The sequence below is a fragment of the Podarcis pityusensis genome (assembly GCF_964106645.2).
Source record: "Podarcis pityusensis genome assembly, chromosome: 2".
Lineage (NCBI taxonomy): Eukaryota > Metazoa > Chordata > Lepidosauria > Squamata > Lacertidae > Podarcis > Podarcis pityusensis.
Window position 1 is genome coordinate 28,703,843 of NC_138029.1, and position 23,633 is coordinate 28,727,475.

At 42.6% G+C, this 23,633-nt stretch overlaps 1 protein-coding gene across 2 annotated transcripts in view; it reads left to right on the top strand.

Annotated features, from left to right (window-relative positions):
- Nucleotides 1-23,633, top strand: part of NPLOC4 (NPL4 homolog, ubiquitin recognition factor) — a 50,360-nt gene that overhangs the window by 17,999 nt on the left and 8,728 nt on the right. For both annotated transcript variants that reach the window (XM_080994615.1, XM_080994614.1), the window contains exons 8-13: nucleotides 71-250; nucleotides 5,082-5,168; nucleotides 6,481-6,552; nucleotides 8,237-8,363; nucleotides 9,610-9,770; nucleotides 23,014-23,085. In XM_080994615.1, coding sequence (XP_080850741.1) covers nucleotides 71-250; nucleotides 5,082-5,168; nucleotides 6,481-6,552; nucleotides 8,237-8,363; nucleotides 9,610-9,770; nucleotides 23,014-23,085 — 699 coding nt within the window. The remainder of the gene's footprint in view (nucleotides 1-70; nucleotides 251-5,081; nucleotides 5,169-6,480; nucleotides 6,553-8,236; nucleotides 8,364-9,609; nucleotides 9,771-23,013; nucleotides 23,086-23,633) is intronic.

The following is a 23,633-nucleotide window of genomic DNA, read 5'->3' on the forward strand; positions in this document are numbered from 1 at the left end:
CTGTGTTGAACATCATTGATCCTTATCAAAGGGCTTTGCTTGATACATTATTATGCTTTTCAAACGGCAGAAATACAGGCATGTGGATAACATCATGTTTGAGAACCATACAATTGCAGATCGTTTCTTGGACTTCTGGAGAAAAACGGGAAACCAGCATTTTGGGTACTTATACGGGAAGTATACAGAGCACAAGGACATCCCTCTAGGTATCCGAGCTGAGGTTGCTGCCATCTATGAACCTCCACAGGTAACAGATGCTCCGCTGTAAAATGTCTTGGTTTGCTCCATTTGGAAAGGTGCCTGGGAAACAGAATAGACCTTAGCACTTGCTGACACCGGAGTAAAACTCTCAACTTTAAAGCATGCAGCTATTTTGTGGTGACGAAGCCTCTCCACAAATGGCACATGTGTCAGCTTTGTGACTTTATAGTCCTGATACTGTGCATTTATATATGCAAGTAAGTTCTCACTGAACTCAGTGGGGTCTACTTCTATGTAATTGTGCATGGGGTTATGACTCACTGTATTTCGGAGGCAAGGCAGTGGTACTGCTTCATACCCCATGGAGAACCTGTCTTGCCCACAGCATTTGTAGCCATCTCTGCAAAGAACCTGTTTATTGTTTGCTTTGGCCACCTTGAGAGAAGCTACTGCCAGGGCAAACAACAAACAGATTATTTGCAAATATGGCTGCGACTGCTGTGGACTAGACAGATTGACTGGGGTGAGGGGGCAGCAACAACCTCTTCTTTTCCCCTTCTCAACAGATCTCTAGATGGCAGAAAAGGGCAATTGAAAGAGGCTCTGATCTTATGAATATTGCAGGAAGTCCCATTGAAATTGATAGGATTTAGAGTGCAATCCTAATCATGTTTACTCAGAAGTCCTGTTGAATTCAAAGGAACTTGACTCCCAGATAAGTGGGCTTCATTTTGCAGCCTTGGGGAGCAATCCTAATTGACTCCCCCTTAGCCTTGCAGGGCCACCACCATATCCTCAGCCTTCGTCACATGTGAAGATGTTGGGCATATTGTGGTGCAGTGATTGGGCCCAGTGCCTTCTGGATTCCCACGGATAAAAAGGTGGCAGGGGAGCTCCAATGCTTTGCCCTGCTGCTATTGAACTATAGTAGCTTATGGTGGACTGGAAATTTTTGAAGCTGTACGGTCATATAAAGTCACTAGGTGGCACTAGCAGCTGGGTCTCATAGCTGCAAGATGAAGTGGAGTAGTGTGATTCAGATGAATGTTAAGGGGAGACTACAACTTCACAACGGAATGGAAATTTCTAGTAGAATAAATTTGTATAAATATATAATTTTCTAAATTAAGGTAAGGGAGTGTCTACAGGCACCAAGCGAAAACATTCCTCTTTAACTAGGCCTTTTGCTGTTAAACAATCTATAGCCTTTTCAATATGAATGTGTGTTATTGCACATTTTATTATTATGTTATGTATTTTGTGTGGGTTTTTTGGTTAATTGCCCTCCGATCCTTGAATGAAGAGCTGTATATAAATTTAATTAATGGTGATGATAGAGATCTGGTTGGATCAGTGGTTCATGAATTTTTGTTTGGTTTACTAGCCAAGCTCAGTCCTTCTTGATGACACCCTTTCTTGTGACATGCACACAGAACTCATGAGAGGGTGTTTTCCTCTACGGCTGGGCTTTTGCAAAAAGTGCAGGCAGCACCTTTCTACTGCTCCCTCCTGCAAAATCTCAACAGGAACAAATAAAAATTACTTTTATCTTCCTCTTCACTGAGGTGAGGGAGAAGTTTTTCTCCTATAAGCTGGACTTTTGCAGAAAGTACTATTTGTATGCTATGGCTTCTGCCAATGTGAAGGGAAAGAAACTATCCCACCGCCATGACAGACACACACCAGACTCCCTTGCAAAAAAAAACAGGGGCCATTTATTTCCCTGCTTACATGGATTTTTCAGGAGGTAGGAGTAAAAAACCACTGGCACTTTACACAAAAGCCCACCTTTCCATCTTTCCTTTCTTCCCCATTCTTGGAGGAAAGGAAACGTGGCTTCACTCTCACAAACTGAGTTTGGGTGAATACAGAGCGGTGTTCACCAGATGAAGACAAGGCGCTTGCTATTGGCAAGGTTTTTGCAACCTTGCATTGGACAATCTTTTGTAGTTCAGATTGATTTAACTCCTTTCAACTGATGCTGCATCAAACTTAACCCAGCTGACGTATTTGCTTTAGAAGGACATTTCTGGATTTGAAAGCTGCAAGTGATGGAGAATTTTGATCAGCTATTAAAGAGGTTGCTATGATTATCATCCTTGTTCAAAACTACTACTACTACTACTACTACTACTACTACTATTATTATTATTACTACTATTACTCCACCCATCTGACTTGGTTGCCCCAGACACTCCTGGCTGCTTTCAACATACATAAAAACGTAATAAAACACCAAACATTAAAAAACTTCCCTATACAGGGCTGCCTTCAGTTGTCTTCTGAAGGTTGTAAGTTACCTATCTCCTTGACATCTGATGGGAGGATGTTCCACAGGGTGGGTGCAACTACCAAGGAGGCCACTTGTCTTTATAGTTTCTCTGCCCATTATTAGCATCAAAATATATAGCATTTTCCACCATGCAACTTTAACATAGTGACCGGAGAGCAGTAAGTGAGGATACTAGGACCAAGCAGTTTTCAGAGTACTTACTAATGTATCAGGTTGTAGTTTGAGGAAAGAGGACAGTCTGTTGTCCTATGATCCTCCTTTGGCCATTTTATAAAATGCTGTCTCAACACATAGTGACCTTGGAAGTGTTGGTGGCGAGCTCCTACTGAGGAGGGAGCTCCTTGCTTATGCATAAAATATATGTCTGTTGGGTGATTTGAGACATGCAAGCAGTAATAATTCATTGGTGCGCTGTTCAGTGGCAAGATTCATGAGTTTCTGTTAAGTTGCAAAATAAACTTACATCAGCGCCCTTGAATCCTCTGCACACCATGAAGCTAAGTGTTGAGCACTTTGTTCGCTTGCCAGTTTGTGTGTTTTGGTATTGCATCATGGTACAATGTGTAGAAACCAACAAGCAGCTGTGCTAGAGGGGTTGTTCTCTGGTTTTGTGGCTCCTGTGTGATTTATCAGAGCTGCACTAATGCTTGTTCAGCCCAAGATAAATAGATAGCGTCTACAGTTCCCATTTTAGATTTGTGATGATTGGCAGCTATTATGTCGCTGAAACCATGCGAATTAAAAGCATTGAGTTTGGAACTGATGCAAACACTATTGCTGTGATTTGCAAGAGAGGCTGTGTTCCTTGGTATCCTGGCAACCCTTCAAGATCTCTGCTGGCTTGGCCAAAGGCAGACAAGAGTTACAGTAGATCTGAGACATCCTTGATCCAGTTCAGTTGCCCTGTTAGTTGAGATACCACCTGATTTAATGCATCTGTTTCCCCAATGAGAAAACTTTGGGTAGGTGGTGTAAAAATAGCTGATGTTGCCTGTCAGTTAAATACAAGTTTATTCTTTCTGGAAGAGAAAAGCCAGCTTGTCAAGTGTGTAACAGAATATGGTAGTAGAGTTCTAAGGAGGAAGAATGGGAGGTGTCAATTCAAAACATTGATGGAGGACAACTTTTTATTGTTCCCCTACATTTTTGTGTGTGTGTGTATATAATATTTTTGCAAGTAGAACAGTGCCACAGCAAAAAGTCAGATGGGCTTTCTCCCTGATAAGTTAATTATTTACTTGCTGATGAACTTTCACATGGGAAAGCATTCAAAACAGCACCCCCACTATTCAGTCTGAAGTGGTACTTGGTCAGTAGAGCATGAGACTCTTAATCTCAGGGTCATGGGTCAAGCCCCACATTAGGCATATATACTTAGAGAAAAACTCTGACTCTCAAAGTATGTTTGAGAGAGAATCCACAATCTAGAGAGAAGTCTGTGCACTCCTGAGATACATTCCTGAGTGCTTTCCCGTATTTTATGCTTCTATATGGCACAGAATTTGACTTTGGAGATGGAGACTAGCTTGAATGTGAGGTGCTTATGGCAGATTTTTATAGCCTGTGAAAGGAAGTTATCACGGTTAGCTGCCTGTTAAATTGTCATATCAGTATTTATATAATACAAATAATGAATCAAGATTAAGGGGAAGAATCATAATTAAAAGTTTAGTCTTAGGAAACACATATCGTACCATAGGGTGGTTCATAAGTATTTAGAAAGAAAAAAGGCTTCTAATAACTATATAGAATTATTGAAAATCCAGCCTTCTGTTTTCAGTCAGATAAGTAGGAAGCTAAGGAGCAAGGCAGAATTAGATAAGAGTGTCGAAGTTGGAAAGGGAGGAGAGACTGGAAGATAAGAAATCTGTAAATTAGAGACAAGAGAATAAAAGGTTGTGGGTCAGGTGGCTTAACTTAAAATTAATTAATACCTTGTGACGCATTAATGTCCATCCATCAAAAAAATATTGCTGGGTGCCCTATATAGGTAAGGAATCCAATGTTAAGCAAACAGTGATGGTGAGGGTAAAATTGCCAATGTGTGAGACACTAGAAGGATTTCTACATCACAGACTTTAAACACAAATTGTAAGAGGCTTTGTTTTTAAAAAAATACTTCATTTGCTCCTTGAGTAAGAAGATTTGATGCAATCCCAATGGGGATCATAGCTGCTGAGCTTGGGTCCTGCTTCTGATCTTCCTATGGACATCTACTTGACCAGTGAGAACAGGATATTGAACTAGATGGGTCATAGCCTGATCCTTCAGGCCTCCTCTTAGATTTTTACCGGTGAAAGAATGTAGGATTCTTTACAGTTATGTGTTGGGAAATGACTGGTTTTCGTAGAGAAGCATAGCTCATTGTTTGTTCAAATTGATATTCAATAGAACCAGCAGTCAATAGCCTGGTGTCACACGTATCAATGTAACTGCAGCGAGACACAGCAGCTTGTCAATATTAATTCTCCTGACATTTCCCATCGTTTCTTTCTCGAGAACGAAACATTTTGTCTCCTTGGGATGCTAAATGTCCACCCCTGTTTGCAAACTGGTTCTCTGTTGCTTTTCTCTTTATTTTTAGATTGGTACACAAAACAGTCTGGAACTCCTAGAAGACCCAAAGGCGGAGATTGTGGATGAGATTGCAACCAAGCTGGGCTTGAGGAAGGTAATAAAAACGTGTGGGCCAGCATATAGGGGGAAACCTTTTGTAATGAGCTGGAAGGTTGGCAAATGTACGGGATCTGGTTTGCTGGGAGCTAATTGGGCTAGTGTTGCTTCAGCATGCAGGCTGTACTGGAGGTTTTGTGACCTGTTCAGCTTTTTTCTGCTGCATAGTCCTGAGCCAACATGAAACTGAGTGGAAAGTGTGGGTTGGTGTAGTTAAGCAGATCTGTGTTGCCAGTAACACAAAGGACATATAGATGTGGTCACATAGTTTTGAATTCCTCAGTCTGCTGATCAGGCTCCTGCTTATCAGCTGTTTATTATAAAGGCAAGTGAAGCAGGAATCTTGGCGGAGCACCATAAACAGTGCCCCAGCTGTGCTTTTCTGATATGACTGGGGTAGAGAAGATTTCACCTCTTGGAAATCTTCTCCTTAATCTGCAAACTGTCAGCTTTTAAATAAATTCTGACACCACCCTTGCGCAGATGCCTTTCAGATCCATACTTAGTTTTCTTGCCTTAATGAAGATACTGCTTGTGTTGCGAAAATAAAGGCTAAAATACATTGCTTCCTTACCCCCCAAAAAGGGTTGAATATTTTCAGACTTCTAATGAGTGGGTCATATTAGTCATTAAATTTGGGTTTATATAAGGCATCTGTGTTTAAGATATAAAACAGTTTGTTTTTGTTTGAATCTAGCCTTTGTTTTATCCTAGTTTTATGGTTATTTTGCTATACAGATCATCACTAATAACATCTACAAAGCATATCAGGTTTAGCTCTTGATATTTGTTGCAAGTATAATAGCAACATCTGAACAGCAACTGAGTGCTTGAACAGTGAGCAATGGATATGAATAGTGTATGGATCTACATTTCAGAAAGGCTTGCACTTCTTTAGCATGATCAAGTGGGATTCAGGAAATAGGAAATTTGAGAGGGTTCCCTTTTAGATTAACCAGCATAGAAACTTGATATCTTGAGAGCACTTCTGTGAACTGCTTTTGACTCTACAGTGTGGACACAGAAAAGTAAATGTATTTTTATGAGTGAGGTGCAGAGGAGAATCCCTGCAGTCTCCAGATCTTTCCATAAGGAGGCATAAAACTGCCGGTCTCACCAGTTGTCACTGCAAATGTGTGAATTGTATTCAAATGAAGTCTGTGTAGCTAAGGGAGTAATTTCCTTCAGGCTGCTGTTGAGCAGGCTTTCTCAAAGAGCTTCCTCTAGCCAAGAACATTTTGTACCAATGTGGGAAGGTCACCTTAAAAAAAAAAAAGGTAGAAGAATAAAATGAGCATTTGTGTTTTAAGGTTGGCTGGATATTCACAGATCTGGTCTCAGAGGATACACGGAAGGGGACTGTCCGGTATAGCCGGAACAAGGTGAGAAGCGAGCTTTTTCTTTTTTGTCCTTGTACTCTTTTATTTGCAGGCTCGGGGGGGGGCGTAGTTTGATGCCTTGCTTTTAATGGTGGGCCTTGTTTATTAAAATTAGAATAATGCATGAGTTTGCTGGGAATTTAGAGGAGCCATGAATCATTTAGAATGGAGCTTTGTACGGATAGGATGTCAGGATGGTTTGAAATCTGTCTGGATTCTTGGATACCTGGCGAAGGTGCACCACAAACAAAATCCTAGTTCTCTTTCCTTTAAATATGACTTCACTTCATCTTGCTTGTTTTTAAAATGTTTCAGCAGCGCCAATACCATAAGATCCCATTGTAACTTGTTCTTGTATCTATCTAAGCTTACAAGAGTGCTTTTGTATACCTTTCTTGATTTTCCAAATCTCCCGCAGCTGTGGTCACAGGAAGCAAGCTCTTATTCTGCAGTTTGTTTCAACCCAGCACATAGCAATGTTCCACATACCTGATTATTGTTAATACTTCCCTCTGCTGGATAATTTCTGTCTAGTTTTCCTCCTATCCTTCTGAATCCTCTTTCTAGGTCTTCATTTGCTGCCCTTACTTGGACTTTCTATAGTGAATTATCTCAACCAACCACTATTCTGTGACCATAACCAAGTACCATAAGCTAATAGGAGGCTTTGCCTACTTCCACTATAGTGAAAATCAGGCATAAATCTAAAACAGCCTGCTTGCTCATGATGAAGTACACCCCATTCCATTATTCATTTTATAGTTTGATCACACATTGGGGAAATTAACCTTTCATGGGGAAGTTATTGTCTGGGTTCTCCTTCTGCCCTAATTTTGCCACCTCCGTTCTTTACATCAACCAGATGTGAGCATGAAGACCTTGGACCATATGTCAGGCTCAAGATGTTTTTCACCTCAGCTTGTAGACTTTCGTTAGATTCTGGGCAATCTTAACTTCCGCGAATCTGAAAACCAGTAAATTTTTTAGTTGTCATAGTTCTAAAGAGAGCTCATAAAACCCGTGTCCTAAAAGTTCAGCGACCAGAAGCCAAATAAACTTGCCTGATTTATTTCTCGTTTTAAAAAATCTCCTTTAAAAAGCTTGGTTTTCCTAGTATGATAGGAATTGTTTGCTGAAACTAAAGCTTTGCAGGTTGTAGTGCCTATGCATCATGATGATTTTCCAAGATGGTCATCTGTGCTAGATTTAGAAGTTACTAATCCGTGCTTTGGGACGCGGGTGGCACTGTGGGTTAAACCACAGAGCCTAGGACTTGCTGATCAGAAGGTCGGTGGTTCGAATCCTCGCAACAGGGTGAGCTCCCATTGCTCGGTCCCTGCCCCTGCCAACCTAGCAGTTCGAAAGCACATCAAAGTGCAAGTAGACAAATAGGTACCGCTCCGGCGGGAAGGTAAACGGCGTTTCCGTGTGCTGCTCTGGTTCGCCAGAAGCGGCTTAGTCATGCTGGCCACATGACCTGGAAGCTGTACGCCGGCTCCCTCGGCCAATAAAGCGAGATGAGCGCCGCAACCCCTGAGTTGGCCACGACTGGACCTAATGGTCAGGGGTCCCTTTACCTTTACCTTTAATCCGTGCTTCATTTTAGAAAGCACTCCTGGGTTACCTTAAATGCCGCTCGTGCGATGGCTCCGTCTCTTTAACAGTCTCACCTTCTCGCCTTCTTTAGGATGCTTATTTCTTAAGTGCAGAAGAGTGCATCACAGCTGGGCATTTTCAGAATCAGCACCCAAACATTTGCCGCCTGTCCCCAGATGGTCACTTTGGATCCAAGTTTTTCACTGTGGTGGCTACAGGTAAAAACAAAACAAAATGCAACCTCTTCTGCAAACACCTGAAATGTTTCATAACCCTCCACCCCCACTCCATTAAAGCAGCAAGCTTTTCAGAAATTGAGACCAGTAAAAGAAAACAGTGTTTTTGGCCATGAGGTGGTTTCTAACTGCATGTGCTTAGGAACCCTCTGCAGGCTAAGAAGAGCCCGCAAACCCGGGAGCCCTGGGGCTTGCATGTGTGCCCTTGCCCCCATTCTCTGTTTTTAAACCTGAGTGTTTTCAACTTTAGTTGAAGAGGAAACCTCCTTCCCCTCCCCAAAATGGAGTTTGGTTATTTGGAAATGCTTATGTTAATAATGTTAAAACCATATGTTTTTTGTGCACATGAATTAAAGCGAGTCATTCTGCCTTCCCATTACATCTTATGCTGGGGTGGGAGGTGCAGTTGCTGATAAACAATATGCATCTTTCCTTTCCTTTGGTTTAAAAATCTCCTTGACAAATGCCCCTCCATGTGCAATATTTAATAAAGCTTTTCCGTGGTACCTTTTGCTAAGACGAGGACTGTGTGAGATGAAGCTGAAATCTCCTAATTGTATGAGAAAGTGTTGCTCAGTGCTGCATGCACAAGAAAAGTCTACAGCACAGCATAAAAATCACAGTGGCCTGGCACTGTAGTGTTCTGTGCAAATGGCGGAAACCCAGTAAAACATAAAACTATTTGCGGGTGTAAACGTATAAAACTGTGCAAATACATGTGACCTCTTAACTGTATGCAGTCATTTATATGACTTCTTAACAAATCCCCTCTATCTGGATACCTCTCTTGGAAAGTTGTGTACTGTTTGCCATTTTAAACTCTTAAGCCAATACAGGCTCAGAATAAGAGTCCTTTGTACAGTCATACCTCGGGTTGCAAATGCTGCGGGTTGCAAGTTTTCGGGTTGTGGATCGCTCCGAACCCGGAAGGACTGGAATGGGTTACTTCCGGGTTTCAGTGCTCACGCATGCACAGAAGCACAAAATGACGTCATGCACAGAAGCGCCGAATTGCGTTACATGCGTGCGCAGATGCGGGTTGCGAACATGCCTCCCGCACGGAGCCCGGTCGCAACCCGAGGTATGACTGTACTTAAGGCAGAAAATCTGGATTTGATGCACTTACATTTATTGGCTCAGTGATGTCTTATATCCATTTTGAGTGTGCTACAGCCTGTGTACATATATACCTTCTTCTCGAGTGGCTAAAAGTACCTTTTTTCCCCAGGTGGTCCTGACAACCAAGTCCACTTCGAGGGCTACCAGGTATCCAACCAGTGCATGGCTCTAGTACGTGACGAGTGCTTGTTGCCATGTCGTGATGCTCCAGAGCTCGGCTATGCAAAGGAATCCAGCAGTGAACAATATGTGCCTGATGTGTTCTATAAGGCAAGTGTGGATAACCTCCATTGACATGTGGTCTTTTCCCATTTCTGGGAAAGTGGTACGGTTCACTCTCTTCTTTTCTGTAAGGTGACTAAACAATAGTGGCAAGCCATGAAGGGTAGCCCTTTCCCAGTACTTAACGTCTGGAATTTCCTTCTGCCCTTGGGAGGGTGCTTTCTCTGAAAGGCCTTTGGAAGCCTAGGCTAATGGTTTTTCATGCCCAAAGAAAAAGGTGCACTAGCTGTTCTATCATCTTTCTCTGGGTTGATTGCTGCATGGGCAGCAGTTCTTCTGGCACCCCCTTCCTTCCTTTCCTCCCTAGCTCTGGAGACAACCTGTCTTGTCTGCCCTGTGCACTGGAAGGTGTTGCCACTGAGCCATATCTCCTGTCTACATTGGCACATTTGGCCTATGTTGTTCAGAGCAGTGCATCAGCATTGGGGAGCCACCTAAGTCAAGATTCTGCCATGGCTCCGCATTTGTTGCTTTTGATGTTGTCTCTATCGGATCCACAACGACACCTCTGAACTTTGAAGTTATAGGGCAGGCATAGGCAAACTCGGCCCTCCAGGTGTTTTGGGACTACCACTCCCATCATCCGTAGCTAACAGGACCAGTGGTCAGGGATGATGGGAATTGTAGTCTCAAAACATCTGGAGGGCTGAGTTTGCCTATGCCTGTTTTAGGGGGGCCTCAGAACAGTAAGCTGTTGTATTGACTGAGTATAAATTGGAGCATGCATTCTTGCACACACACACACACACAAGCTTGCAAACAGCAGTTCAGCAATATGTATGGAAATACAGATTTGCAATAGTTTCTTGCATAAATAAGCTCAATTTCCCTTTTCTTGAAAATCCTCCTATCATCCTCCAGATCCTATTCAGCTTCAGTCAGAGGTAAGCTACTTTGTGCCCCCTATCGGGCCCTCTGAATTAATGATGCCACTTGTGTTTGGCTGTGACTGCCACCCCTCTTGTTGACTTCGGATTCCTGACTAATGTTTGCTGTTTCCTTTGCCCAATTATGCTTAGGTGAGATGCTCAGTGAAGCAAAACGATGCAGCAATAAAAGCTGCAGGTTTCTGACAGTCAGCGAGAATAGTTTTTGTTACGTAGGATATACTTATAAGACACCCGGTGAGCAGCATCAGTTGCTGCATAGTATAGTGACAAGTAGCAAAATAGAAAACGTGGATTCAGAGAAGGTAAATTTCGTGGTGGGGAAAGAGGGAGGATGAGAGCTTTGAGTGGAGAACGATGTAAAAAAAGGCATGGGTAGATCCAGAAGATTGGGCAGCAGGTAGGATAAAATAATTCCTCTGTTCTGTTACTACAAGCAGACAGCATTTTTCTTTCCCCCTTATGTCTGCCTTATATGCTGCTATTCAAGAAACAAAAAATTTGAGATATTTTCAGTACTTCACTTTGTGTGTATGTGTGCTTTCCAAACCAGAAAATTCGGAAGCAGACAAATCTGATTACTCTCTTCTTTTTTTAGTATTGTGGTTTTTTTATCCTCTCAGCAAAAGTCTCCCTAAGATGGCAGCATTTTGTAAGCAGTAATTAGTATGTGCAGTCGACACCCAATGCACAAAGTGTTGACGGTGGCACTCCGGAATGGGAATTTACTAAGGCCTCCACTATCAGTCCCACTTCTGTTTACTTGTACAGTGCGAAGCCATTTTGTGTAGGGTTCTCACTTACACTTTTCAATCCTGCAGTACAGAAATTTCCAGCTATGGCTTGTGACTCAAAATTACATTGCTTCTACTTTCTTTGAATACAACCTTGCCTGGCTATATAGCTGTCACTTGAATTGATCACTGAGCCTTTAAAATTCAGGCTGCTCAGAAATATACTCTGGAATTCAGGCAAGTGTTTCAATAATCCTTGAGCCAGATGCAACGTAATGAAATCACTGGAAAGTTTAGTAAATTCTGTGTTTAAGGACCATTTGGGCCTTGATAAATGTGGAAGACCTGGCTCTTTAGACAATACTTTATCACAGATTTTGTGAGTGACAGCTTCATAAAGGATCATTAAGACATTGTCTTGATGCCAGAATATCTCTGGTAGGCTCTGGTCCTGTTAGAATACGAAGCACAGCCTTAGTCGTCAAGTACGGCTTTTCTTATTTTATTTGGCTGGTTATACTTCTATACTTTTCAGTTCCTGCCTTGTACAGTAGGGGAGAGTTATTGTTTATGCCATATGACTTTATGACAACTTAGCGGGAACAATTTGTGGTCACCTTTTACATATTCAGAAAGCAAGAGATCCGCAGCCATGCGCAGAAAACATATGAGCAAAATAATCCAAAGGTTCTGAGAATAAAATGTTTTCTTTTTTGAAGTCCATTTAGTGCATTTTGAACTTTTCACTCTGTCAAGGTTATTTTACCGTTCTTTTCGTAAAAGGCAGGTGTGTTGAACCGAAGGTGAGACTGTCTCAGAAGGCTTGCAAATGCCATTTAATGGGGAGTTGCTGCAAGGATGAGCTCACATATGTTTATAGATTCCCTTCCTTTTAATATACGCTAGTTGGCTCGCTTTGATGCAGTGCTTATCTGGGGTGCTGGGCTGTTGGCCCAGAGAGGGAAGCTATCTGTAAGCCTTGGATAGTTGCCACCTGTGCCCTCATGGCGCCAGGTGGATTGATGGGAGGTTCTGGCCAAACTGATGCATGCTATCATTTGTATAAGTAATGAATGAATATTTTTCTGGGTGCAGACAAGTCATGACGGCACCTCACTGCTGTGGTGTCTGACCCACGTCTGTAGTGGCTTTGTGGGGTTTGCAGGCTGTGTTGAAAGCTTACATTTCCCTTTAATATAGCACTATTCTGGCGTTCTTGACATCCTCCTTTGGTATCCCTGCAGCAAACCATTTTTTGCACAGACCCTCCTTTGGGCCTGTGGTTCAGAACAAAAGGTTGCCTTATTTTCTCCGTATTCTGTCCTTACCGTGGTATTAGGAGCACTTAACACTCAACGCCCCATTCTTGTGAGATGAAGGAATATATTTTGATCCAGGCCAGGGGTTTAGCTAAGGGAGGCTGTTGTCCTGCAGTGTTGGTTTATAACATGCCCAGAACAGGAAGACGTTAATGAGCTACTTGGACTAAATTATTTATTGGGGTAAAAGCTTTTTAAAGGTTGGTCTCTTGGCAGCCAGCTACTACAAACCAGCACAACTACCTTTCCAGAAAATTAGGAGAGATCTGCACTGGAGCTTTTTGGAGAGAGAAAGAGTGTGTGTGTGTGTGTGTGTGTGTGTGTGTGTACACACACACACACACACACACACATATATATATATATATGGCTTAAGCACTCACATGAAAGAGCTTTTAGAAATTTGTTGGATCCGCCCCAAGAAGCCAATGTTTGTGTAATGTGGAGTACATTTATCTCGCAAGGTTAGCAGCAGTTTAAATACAGCAGAAGCTATTGAACCCCTGTGTCGTCTAGCTGGGTAGGAGAACAGATGCTCTTTAAACTCCTGCAGGCAGAGAAGAGGTGATGTATGTAAAATCAGAGAGACTTGAAGCGATGCCTATGTGAAACTTTGCTCATTGCATAAAGTATCCAGTCCTGGTATATTGTTTCTATACTTTTGGAAAACGTTTTTTCATGAAGTTGTCTCAGTTGCTTGCTGCACAAAAGAAGCCCATGTTGGGATCAAAGCCACACGTCTAGTGCGTTACTGGCTGCAGGGCCTCAGTAAGCCTAGAGGTGCTTAAAGGGCAAATAACAGGCTTCTTCTCTCTTGAGCCATCCTTGGGTGGTGCGCATCAGTGCGTGTTTGTGGGACAGGGCCGGAGGCTGTTGCACCCATGACGGCATGTTCCAGCCATTGCTTGTTCCCATGAGAACAAGTATGACTCACTCATATCTCAAAAAGCACCAAAACAGGAAAACCAACAGCACCAGGTTTGCTCCAACTTTATGGAGCCAGGCATTTTTCTGACGCCTCTGGCTGTGCAAGACTTTTATGTCTTTACCACTCTCTTTATTTTGGCCCCTTAAAGACTAAATCAGCACTGGCAGCAATGCTTTTAACTGCATCTGGATGCTGAAATTTGACTGGTGTGAAGGGCTTCAGGCTTATGCTGGTGTGAACATTAGGAGTTTTGAGAACCAGAACAAAAAAAGCTGTTTAAATAGCCGTTCTCACTGTTGAAGAACACCTCCTCCCCTCACCCACCAATGGAGAGTGTGTCTGGAATGGAAAGTCTGATTCCCTGTGTTATTTATTTCATGTATTAATCACTTCCTATGAAGCATCTCAGTACAATACAATACAATACAAACATGTATAAAACAATTACAGATATAAAAACAATTTAAAATCCAGTGCCGAGACTGACTGAAATAAAAAAATTCCACTGAGGACGCCTTGCTGAAAGCAAGAAGTCTTCAATCAGTGTTAAAAAGACGACAGAGATTGTGCCTGTTCGATATGTAACAGGAGAGCATTCCAAGGGGCAGGTGCTGCCACACTAAATGCCCAATTCAGGTACCATGTGGAATGGACTTCCTGACAAGATGGCATCTGAAGGAGGCCCTCTTCTGCAGAGCATAGTGATTGCTTTAGTATATAATGGCTGAGACTGTCTTTTAGGTATCTTAGTCTCAAGTTGTATAGGGCTTTGCCACCGATTCCAGCACCTTGAACTTAGTCTGATAGCTAATTAAGAATTAAGGCAGCCTTTATATCATTATCATGCATCCAACACCTGAGTAATCTGTAAATGGGTTTTTATGCTTTATAAACTGCTTAGAAGCAGTTTGGCATCATGTAGTATATCAATTACTTGATAAAAGTACATTTCTCTTCTTTTCAGCTGGATGTGGGCAGGCAGGGTATTTGCAACTTCCTGTAGCACCAGAAATAAGAGTTGCTAGGTTAACCATTTATAATGGAGAAAGGGCTAATTGCATCATTTTCAAGAATGTAGGAGTCTTGTGTATGCTATCTTAGAAGACAATTCTTTCCTATCTCAACCAGTTTCCTCTTTCCAACTTATTTAAGCTTGGAATGTATTTTGCCCTTGCGAGTCTGAATAAGAGAAGGCTGAATAATACGCTGCGTTCCTTTCATAGGTCTTTATCGAATGTCAACAGAGACCAAGCCTAGAGGTTTTATAGGGCTGGGGGAGAACTTCTGACAAACAGATGTTGTTTGACTTACATTTCGCATAACACTAGATGTCTATAAATTTTAGATCTCCTTTCCTAAAATATATTGGCATTAGTTATCATAGCATAGTCAGATGAAATCACTGGAAGCCGTGAGAGCCGAACACTCTTTAAAATTTGGCATTTTCATCCATTTGCAATTTGCATTAATGGAGAGCAGTTCTCCGTTTTTATGTTTCTGGGTGTTTCAAACACCTCCTCTTCTTCCTGAAGCAGCATCCAGCCAGTCTGCTAAGTTTGACTTTCCATTATCTGGCTGTCATCTTATTGGGCACCCCTGTGAGTCTTGTGCTCTTGAAGTTGGTCGCTGCACCGCAGGACTCCAGCTCTAGACTTATTTCATGGATGTCTCAACATTCCATCAAATGCAGCGTGCCAAAAAAGAAAAGGGGGGGGGGGATCCAAAGGGGAATCTGAATTTTATGGATCCTTTGAAGCAGAGTAGCAAAGGTTTAGTGCTTTTGCAGGACTCTGCTCCCTTGTTGACTTTTGAAAAATACATATGATCTTAGGACCAATGCAAAGATGTCATCTTTCCCAGTGAGTTATGTTGTTATTGATGTTCTAATGTCCAGGAAATGTTTGGGGTTGGTAGAAGATGAAAGGCACTTGAGGACACTTGTGTTACCGATAGACATTTGCCCCTTGCATCGTTCTTTTACAGACTGAAAAAACTGGATACGGTTTTGCATTTAGGCTGTCGCTTCAGCTTTGTATGGTACGCTGGTCTAAAGAATTGCCAGCTGCTAGATTTTAGTATGATATATCAGGTTTCCTCTTGTCAAGTCATTCCAGTGGCAATACTGGAAGGCCAAGCACTCTCTATTAAGAGCTGCCTGGTACTTGTTTTCTTCTAAAAAACCAGTACCCCTGGGTATTGTTGAGTTATGAGCACTTGATATGTACGAGGCCTTTAATTCAGTCTGGGGATAAATTGAGAATCCTGATGTTCTGTTGATGTTGCCTTGAGACAGGGACATGAGACGCTGAGCACATACTTGCTTGGTTGTTGGAATCATTCAGAATACTCAGGATTCCTTTGCCCAGCAAATGCTTATGATATTTGTCCAGCCTCTTCCCACTCCCGCATATTTATAGAGCTGTACAGGGTTCTTTATGCCAGATTTCCAGTGACATATCCACTGAAATGTTCTTATCAGCTTTCCTAGTTCCCAGCTTGCCTTTTGCTTATGAAACATCTACTTTCTAGCTCCAAATAGCCTGTTGTGTACCCCATTGCTACAGACTAGTTTTCTGCCCCCTACCTACTTTCTCTGGCCCCAATATAACCCATTTATACACTTCGCTACTTTCTTATTTCTTTTTTAAGAGGAAAGCAGAAAACTAGCCAATACCAGGATTGCCAGTTCAGCCGGCACTAGAATGGGGGCTATTTATTCCCCACATTTATTCTCAGTGCAACTCCTCTCTCATGTGGAAGAGTGACCCTGGTGACTCATATTTCAGCTTGTCATTCCACATGCCTCTCCATCCTTCTCTGCAGTGCTACTGTCTACTGACCTGTATCGCCTATCTGTACTTGCACATTTAATTGTGCTGGGGATAGGTAGTTTCATCAGCCCAGAAGGTTTTCATGTAGTTGTGTCAAGGCACTGCGGACAGGATGGTGGTCCCAGACAGGCTGGACAACGCGTTGTACTTCCGTAGCTGGAATTTTTTTAATGTTTTGCAACACGTTGCATATAAGTACAGAATGGTTTATGTTGATAAAGCTCCCAAAAAAGGTTTCGTTTAGTAGTTGCTGTGACTGTTCACTTAAGGAAACAATTTCTCGTATATTAAGCATAATTTGAGTCTCCTTTTCTATGGCTAAGGACCCCTGCCCACTCTCCTGCATGTGTGCTATTAGGTAGCCCAATCCCTGCTAAAACTCCAGGCTATCTGGGAGTTGGAGACTGAAACCCACATTGCCATTTCCAGGGCTTCCTCAATCACGGGCAGATGTTTTTTGGCTTGTCAAATCAGTCGCAACCATTCTCAGCCAGGTAACAAGCAGCCCTGTCATTTCTCGCTGGGGTCTGTGAAAACTTCTCCCAGCTAAAGCAGCAGGGTGGCAGAAGCATTCTGTTTCCAGACCAAAGGTGTAGCTGAGGTTTATGTGTGTGCATTTTAATTCAGGATAAGGTACCTATAGCAAGCTTAAGACTCTAGGAATGTAATCCTTTGCATGTCTACTCAGAAGTAAGCCCCACGGAATTCAATAGGACTTCCCCCACAAATAAGTCTGTATAGGGTTGTAGCCTCAGTCACTTACATATGGGGAGTATTTGGGAGCCCAACAAAGTCCCAGTGTTAAGTCATCTGTAATCCTGATTACCCCATTTTTGCCTTTCATCACCATAGAGTGCTGCAGCTGCGACACATGCAGTTCATTAGGAAAGTAAATAAAACAGGAAGTATCACAATGCCAGCCCATTAGTTTGCACAGTGCGTAATTTTAGCTTACGAAATGCATTGTTGCAGAATGATGTGATGGCAACTCACTGGGCTTTTAAACATTTGTTAGACAAATTCATGGATTATAGTAAAAAATAATAATTTATGGCACAAAAACTGAAAGGAGACCCATCCTGCCCGCAGACTTACAATTTAGTATAATTCAAGTCCAACTGTAGGTCCGAAATGGGGTCTGTTCACAGCTGTGAGCCACGTTAGCTGAATGACATCTCTGCTTACCAGATGCTGGAGACAGTGAAGTGGCTGCCGCCATATTATGTTGCTTGTGAGCTACCAAAGCCATTTAGCTGTTGCGGCTGGAAATCTGGACCTTGATATGACCCAACAAGGCAGGTTTTTCCCCCTTTCCTGCAGCCATAGATCAAAGCCCCAGCACTGTTGCTGTCCTCTAATCTCTAAATCTTAATTATTTTTTCATATAAAGGGTTACCTCCTGACAGTGTGCTTTCACAGAGCATTTCTCTTTCCTGCCCCCACCAATAGCTTTGACAGTAACACTCCTGCATTTAAGAGCTTGCCAAGGGCCTTAGTCATAGATGCATCCTTGACGTTCAGAGATTTCTTGCCTCGGCTTGTTGGGTAGAGGAAGTTCTCTTGTAGCAGCTGCTTGATGCTGTCATTTACTCCTTTCCCAGATATGCTAGTGGCACGTATTGGCAATCTTTATAATATTGAAAAGATTGACCGGCTCTGCATACACATTTTGGTTATGAGTGATCAGTTATAAGGACTGTATCTTCAGAACAATCCACGCATTTGTACAATGCTGGATCTTGAAATAATATACTTAAACCCCACACAAGTTCTTGCTTTGTCTGTATTTGTTCTTTCCACTGTACTGTTCTACTTCAATTGAAGTAGCAGATGTGAGGCACCATGATAGTGTCAAACGGTACCTGTACCTTGAAGCATTCCATCCCGCTGCTTTTGCCTATTCGCTTCTCGCTTAAAGATTCTGCAAGAGGCAAAAATATCCCGTCGGCAATAGAGAGAAGTGTTGCAGACCAACTGCTGAATTTGTACCAGAGCTCTTCCTCAAGAGAGGGGTTAAAATAGGACGTTTCTCCTTGCTTAAGTATTCAGGTGTGGTTGGAAAGCTTGGGTAAGAACTAAATGCCTCTACTTCCTTATCTTGCAAAAGCAAATCAAGGGTGGATGTGAGAGCCCCTATATGAGGGTACTATCTCTGGTGGCAAATAGCTCTCTTTGGAAACCAGGTCTGTAGCACCCTGTACATTTCATTCCGTCAGTCCCCAAATAAATATTTTCAAGGAAGGTATTGTTTCCCTCACTGTCTCCCAACCAAAGTTTGTTAAGGCCTATAAAAAAAAGTAAATTGCTAATACAGTGTGCGTGTAGTGAGGGTCATGAGTCGCTACCTTTTTTTTGAGGGACAGGATTTACAAATACCACTTGCAGTGGAGAAGATAGAAGGTTCTATTTTATCGATAGGGGATGCCATTCAGATTTTAGTAACTGGACTTTTTTTAAAAAAAATGTAAAAAGTGTTTTTCATTTAAATCCCTGGAGGGAAATATGAAAGTCAACAGGTGCTGGGAAAAAATGTCTCTGCATATTAGAACTTAATTGGATTTGAAGATGCGTTCCAGGTGGGCTAATTATATGGGTGGTATAGCAGGTTGCTTCTTGCACGGGCAGATCTATAAGTTGGTTTCATTGGATTTGATCTTTCTCTTTGCAGCCTTTTCAAGATTAAGGGCTGGCGCGTAGAACAGCTGCTCATGTTCTGCTGGCTGAACGCTGCAATGTAGAGCTAGAAGTATGGGAAGTATCCCTAGAAAAGGCATAGGCACCTTTTCCTCCCTTTACACCCTGCCCCCCAAAAGGGAAGAGGCATGGGATGAAATCCTGTGGAGCACAATGAGTATTGACTGCTCCTGTAGAAAAGCGCAAGATTCCCCAAATAAATGCTGTGAAGACATGCCCATAAAAAAGAAATGGACTTTTAAGCTAGTAAATTCCACCAGAAAAATTCCATCCTCCTCCCATATCTCCTGCTAGAGCTCAAGATATCTAAAGGTTCAAGCCCCTGGGCTTGTTGCCGAAGATATTACAACACCAAACAGTCTGTCTTATTTGAGAAATGAAAAGTATCTGTGAGTTTTTCCTCTATAATCAGCATTTCTTTAAAAGAATGCCTACAGGCTTATCATGTTTTGGGCAGGTGTCTTGATTGGAAATGCCATGGATTTTCCTACAGTGAGAGAGGTCAGTGATAATTAATAATATGCTGCGTGTTTCCACTTATGTATAAACAGCTGCTTTTTTCCATGAATCTTTCTAGTCATCTTTACACACAAACCAGGTTGATGAAACTTGGCATGTTCATTGTTGCTTGTTCTTTGGAATTTTTAATTTTGAGAAGCGTTACCACATCCTCCCATTTGGGAACGTGGTGAAAATTCACCAAAGAGCACCCTGCGTTTTCGTATCAGTAAAGTTGAGGAGCAAACCTTGGTGAATCTAGGAGAGGGTTTTCTGATTGCCCAAAAAATGTTGCTCTGAAATGGATTTGTATCGCAATTTGCATGAGGTACAGAGAAACTTTCTTAAGACCCTCATTCTCCATGACAGCAGGGAAACAGTCGTCCTGGACAGAGCTATCTCACCCCCAAGGGGCCTCATCTAGCAACTTCTCTGCCTCTCTCTGGGTCAGTTACCTTGGCCCCAAAGGAATGAGCTCACACCAAGCACACACCCACAACTTCTGTTCAGCAGGCAGATAGGCATAAATGTGACATTTTGTGTAATACACCAGGTAGCCCCCAGCCCCGATCTGCTGCCTTTATTAAGTAAGCTTACTTGGGAGGTTGGGATTTGTTAGGAAAAAATATTGGCAGGGGTAGTAGTCTGCTCTTGACTCCATGCCAAACTCAACTACTTAGCTCACTTGTTACCTTGGCTTGGCAATGGGGCTGAGATGATGCTCACCTCTTGCTCATGGAACCCCTTGGTTACCTGCAGATCGAGAAATGGCTTTTCATACATGCATAGCACAGTGTGCTCCTGGCCACCTCTTTTGTTGAATATCAGAAATGTTCTGTTCAAAAATTGAATATAGTGGTACCTTGGTACCCAAACGACTTGGCTCCTGAATGCCACAAACCCGGAAGTGAGTCTTCTGGTTTGTGAACGTTCTCCGGAAGCCGAACGTCCAATGCGGCTTCTGTTTGAGTGCAGGAAGCTCCTGCAACCAATCAGAAGCCGCACCTTGGTTTTTGAACAGTTTCAGGTGTTGAACGGACTTCTGGAACGTGTTAAGTTCACCGTACATAGAAATTCAGTGTGATCTGGATTTTTCTTAGTTCTCTGTGTAAGAAGGCAACAGTCTTAAATAAGAAAAAGATGAAAATTTGAACCTGTAGCTTTCAGAATTGTAGTGATGACCAAAGCATTTGCCTGCATCTTGAAGTATTGATTAGCAGTGCTCATCAGAAATGTCAATCTTAGGACTTTGTCTCCCTATCTGACTGCTTGCAATAGAGAGAGAGAGAGAGAGGTGTGTGTGTGTGTGTGTGTGTGTGTGTGTGTGTGTGTGTGTGTGTTTCTGTTTCTACACCCTCCCTCAATCTTCCTGGCAATAAATCAAACATGCAGATTGACAGCTGTGTCCGAGTACTTGTCCTTGGGATCTGCCTCATAGTCACATTTTGCTTTTGGAAGCTTAGCAAATGTAAACTTTTATGTAAGGTCTCTGATTGGAAATTACAAATGTATAATTTATATAGGTCTGAGTGAATGATTTATATCCTGTTAAGTGGTGATTTAGGTGGAAAATACAACCCCCACTTGCAGAATCTTTAATGAAAAGTGTCTGTTCTTACGAATTTATTTCTGAAGCAGTGCTTGAGCTCGGTGTGTTTGACATAAATCAGGTCTAATTGTCAGTTTGTGATTAATGAACATATGCTAGTCATCTCCCCCCCCCCACCCCATAATTGAACTTGTGTTCAATTCATCAGACAGAGCGCAACAGGTTTAGGCTTTGTCAGATTGTGTGCCTTTTGTAGCCCCTGATTTCAGAGAGCATGGCTCGGGGCTTCTCCTTTTTTTGAAACTGCAGAGGGATGGGAAAATGAGACTTCATTTGAAGGCTAAGGTTTTTGGATTCAACAGGGCAGCTTGTCAAAATGTCAGTTGGATTGGCGAAGTCTTGGAATGCAAAGGCAACACAGTCTAGGCTGATCTGCTAGACCAGGGTTTCCCCAGTTTGGGTCTCCAGCTGGTTTTGGACTACAATTCTCATCATCCCTGACCACTGGTCCTGGGCGTAAAATCTATACAGGTGTGGGAGGATTCCCATGTTCTATTTAAAATATGTGACCAACAGTACAATCTCTTCTACAGTGCAATGTGGAACAAGTCCTGAAAGGTCAGTTTGTATATGAGAACCAGAAGCTCTCTTCCTTGCTCCCCCAACCTACCCCCCCCCCCTTTTTAAAGAGCCTTCAAAAATTGCTGCCTCGTTAACACTAATAACCGTTTCAGTTAACCTAGTTCACATAGAGATTTCTCCCTGCTATATTGCACAAAGGATAGCTGAGGGATGGGGGGAGCACTTAGTTTGCCTGAGCAGTACAATTGTCCAAATCTAGGATGGAATAATTGTGCTAGATGGGACATCTGTGTAATTCCATGAGGGGGTGAATTGGGAGGTCCTGTTAAATCAGGCTTGGCATCATACCTACTTTTTTTTGTTGGTAGTAAGGCAACTTTTAAGGGACGCGGGTGGCGCTGTGGGTAAAACCTCAGTGCCTAGGACTTGCCGATCGTATGGTCGGCGGTTCGAATCCCTGCGGCGGGGTGAGCTCCCGTCTTTCGGTCCCAGCTCCTGCCCACCTAGCAGTTCGAAAGCACCCCTAAGTGCAAGTAGATAAATAGGTACCGCTTTATAGCAGGAAGGTAAACGGCGTTTCCATGTGCTGTGCTGGTGCAGGCTCGCCAGAGCTGCTTCGTCACGCTGGCCATGTGACCCGGAAGTGTCTGCAGACAGCGTTGACTCCCGACCTCTTAAGTGAGATGAGCGCACAACCCTAGAGTCGGACACGACTGGCCCATACGGGCAGGGGTACCTTTACCTTTAAGGCAACTTTAATTGTTCTAGAATTAAGTTATTTCATATTACTGCAAAACTGTTAACCTTACTTGGTTAGACATGCATTTGCTGCAGGGGTGAGTGGCTTCTGTCTTTCATAGTCTACACTGAAAAACAAAGAAACACAGCCACAGCCTTGAATTCCCACGTTCCACTTGATATGTGTGTAAATTTCTAAAGCAAGTGTGTGTATTTGGGATCTCCGTATAGTTAGGGTGTAATCGATCGTCAATATATAGTCATGTTTAAGAATACAAGTTGTTTCTTACTGGACCAGATCAAGATTCAGTTGTGCAGCTTTCTTTGCAAGAATCCAGTTAACCAGATTGCTGTGATCCACTGAGAATTAGCCAGTAGCCCACATGCAACACACCAACCCCTGATCTATATTTCTCCTTAGCAATTTTGCATTGATCATTCAATCTAACTAGTAGACTTCTGTTGTTTCAGGATATAGACAAGTTTGGCAACGAGATTACTCAGCTAGCTCGTCCACTCCCTGTGGAGTACCTAATCATAGATGTAAGTATCCGCTACACTTTTCTTTTCTTCTTCTTTTGCAGAGGGAAATAACAACGGGCTAACCTCACCCCAACACTGAAGTTGAAATTTTTCACTTTGTTCCTTTCTTTAGCCGCCCTGCCTTTGTTAGGAAGCTAAATGTTAGCAAGCAGCTCGTAAGTCAACGCGGTTTTATTTTGGACTAGTGGTGATGTGAAACTTCAGAAAAGCTTTTAGCCTCCTTGTTAGGTGCTGCTTGGAGCACCTCGCTGCTCTTGCAAAATGACATTTATCCATTAGATGAGTAGAAACTGTCACCCCCCCCCCCACAGAGATGCTGGTGATTACATCACCAGGAGCTTGTTAGCTAGTGTCGGTTGTACCTTTCACTGGAGTGATTAAGCAGTCTGCTGCTTATAGTGAAGGAGCCAGACATGGTTTGACTGCCTGGCTGGAAAATGGGTGGTTTTCTGATGTGCAGTAAGGATATGTGTGCATGGTATCAAGGAGCAATAAATGGCCACGGAGCTTGGATTTAGCATTAAAATGATGGGAGGAAACTATTCTAC